General features: G+C 37.4%; 1 protein-coding gene across 1 annotated transcript in view; it reads left to right on the top strand.

Moving 5' to 3' along the window:
• RAB12 (RAB12, member RAS oncogene family) overlaps window positions 1–1,367 on the top strand; it is a gene marked incomplete at its 5' end in the record, with an annotated part of 11,204 nt that overhangs the window by 6,591 nt on the left and 3,246 nt on the right. The window contains one exon of the mRNA XM_010186683.1: window positions 1,038–1,176. Coding sequence (XP_010184985.1) covers window positions 1,038–1,176 — 139 coding nt within the window. The remainder of the gene's footprint in view (window positions 1–1,037; window positions 1,177–1,367) is intronic.

Here is a 1,367-nt window from a genome sequence, read left to right as displayed (position 1 = left end):
CCCTACACGCATGCACACACTTCCCCCCATCCACTCTTAATTTTGATCCATCTTTTGACTTGCTCCAATAGTGGCATTTCAAAATTATCCATTGACTCTGAGGCTGAACTCAAGCAGCAAATGCTTGATCACTTTGCAGCACTGTATAACTTTCCAGTTGTGATACCAGTCACATTTTAAGACTTAGAGTATGCACCAGCTATTTTTTTCAAGTATAACTGCCAAAAATCTTCCATAAACAGGCATGATATGATTAAAAGCAGTTCACAGGTTTTCATGGTTCAGTAAAAAAATAACCCTTCTGTCTCATCTGCTTTGGAAATAGAAGCCATAGCTAGCACAGGAGACATGGTGTCATTGCTGGTAAATAGTCTCTGGTGTAAATGCACCCTACAATGCTGAAAGTGAGAATGGAAATGTTATTTGAACTCCTCAGATTAGTAAATATAAGTGTGAAAGGCAGTTATCCACGTTCAAAAGCTTTACCACATAGTGGTTGCTCACTCTTTTCATCCCCTTCTGCCAGTAGCTTCTGCCATAGTTTCAGGACCGTGGCTGAATTGCTGTGGTTGATCCAAAAAGGCTCCAAAAGATCAAAATCATAATGGCCAGTGCATTGCTCATTTTATAGTAGGATGTACAGCTGTGTTTGATAACCATATATCCATTTATTTTTTCATTTTTTTCAGGGCTATTTGAAAACAAATAAAACAGAACCTAAAAAATGCATGCAAGCCCCAACAACACAAAGCCAGCTTCATCTGCTGGTATGTTTTCTTTGGACAGCTTCATTCTCAGACACATTTAGAGTTGCTGGGTGAAGTTAGTATGGGATAAGTAGTCCTGATACGAAAACTTTTTATGAATGAAAGTACTGCTCCTTTTTTTTTTGCCTGAGATTCACACGTATAGAAGGAAATGCTCAATATTGAGTTTCTAGTGACTGTGGGGGTGTTTTTATTGAAATGTAAACAGAGTTATTCTGTACTTTGCAAATTGGTGAAATATTTGTGCCAATGTTTGCTGCTGCTTCTCAGGGACACAGCAGGTCAGGAGAGATTCAACAGCATTACCTCAGCTTATTACAGAAGTGCCAAGGGAATTATTTTGGTGTATGATATCACCAAGAAGGAAACATTTGACGATTTACCAAAATGGATGAAAATGATTGATAAGGTAGGCTTGAAGTATTTTTCTTTTTACATTTCTTTTTTTAAGAAGTAGGTTTTTTCCTCAAGGGTACTCTGTAGGACTTTTAACAGCATTGATGTAGGATTATTAAAGTACTGTCAACTAATTCTGCTGGATTATTTTAGCTGGGATTTAATGTTAATGTGTTTTTGTTGCAAAATGACTGTCCATTCCTG

Source organism: Mesitornis unicolor, unplaced genomic scaffold (genome assembly GCF_000695765.1).
Source record: "Mesitornis unicolor isolate BGI_N332 unplaced genomic scaffold, ASM69576v1 scaffold49056, whole genome shotgun sequence".
NCBI classification, from domain to species: Eukaryota; Metazoa; Chordata; class Aves; order Mesitornithiformes; family Mesitornithidae; genus Mesitornis; species Mesitornis unicolor.
This window is presented reverse-complemented; position numbering and strand designations above follow the sequence as displayed.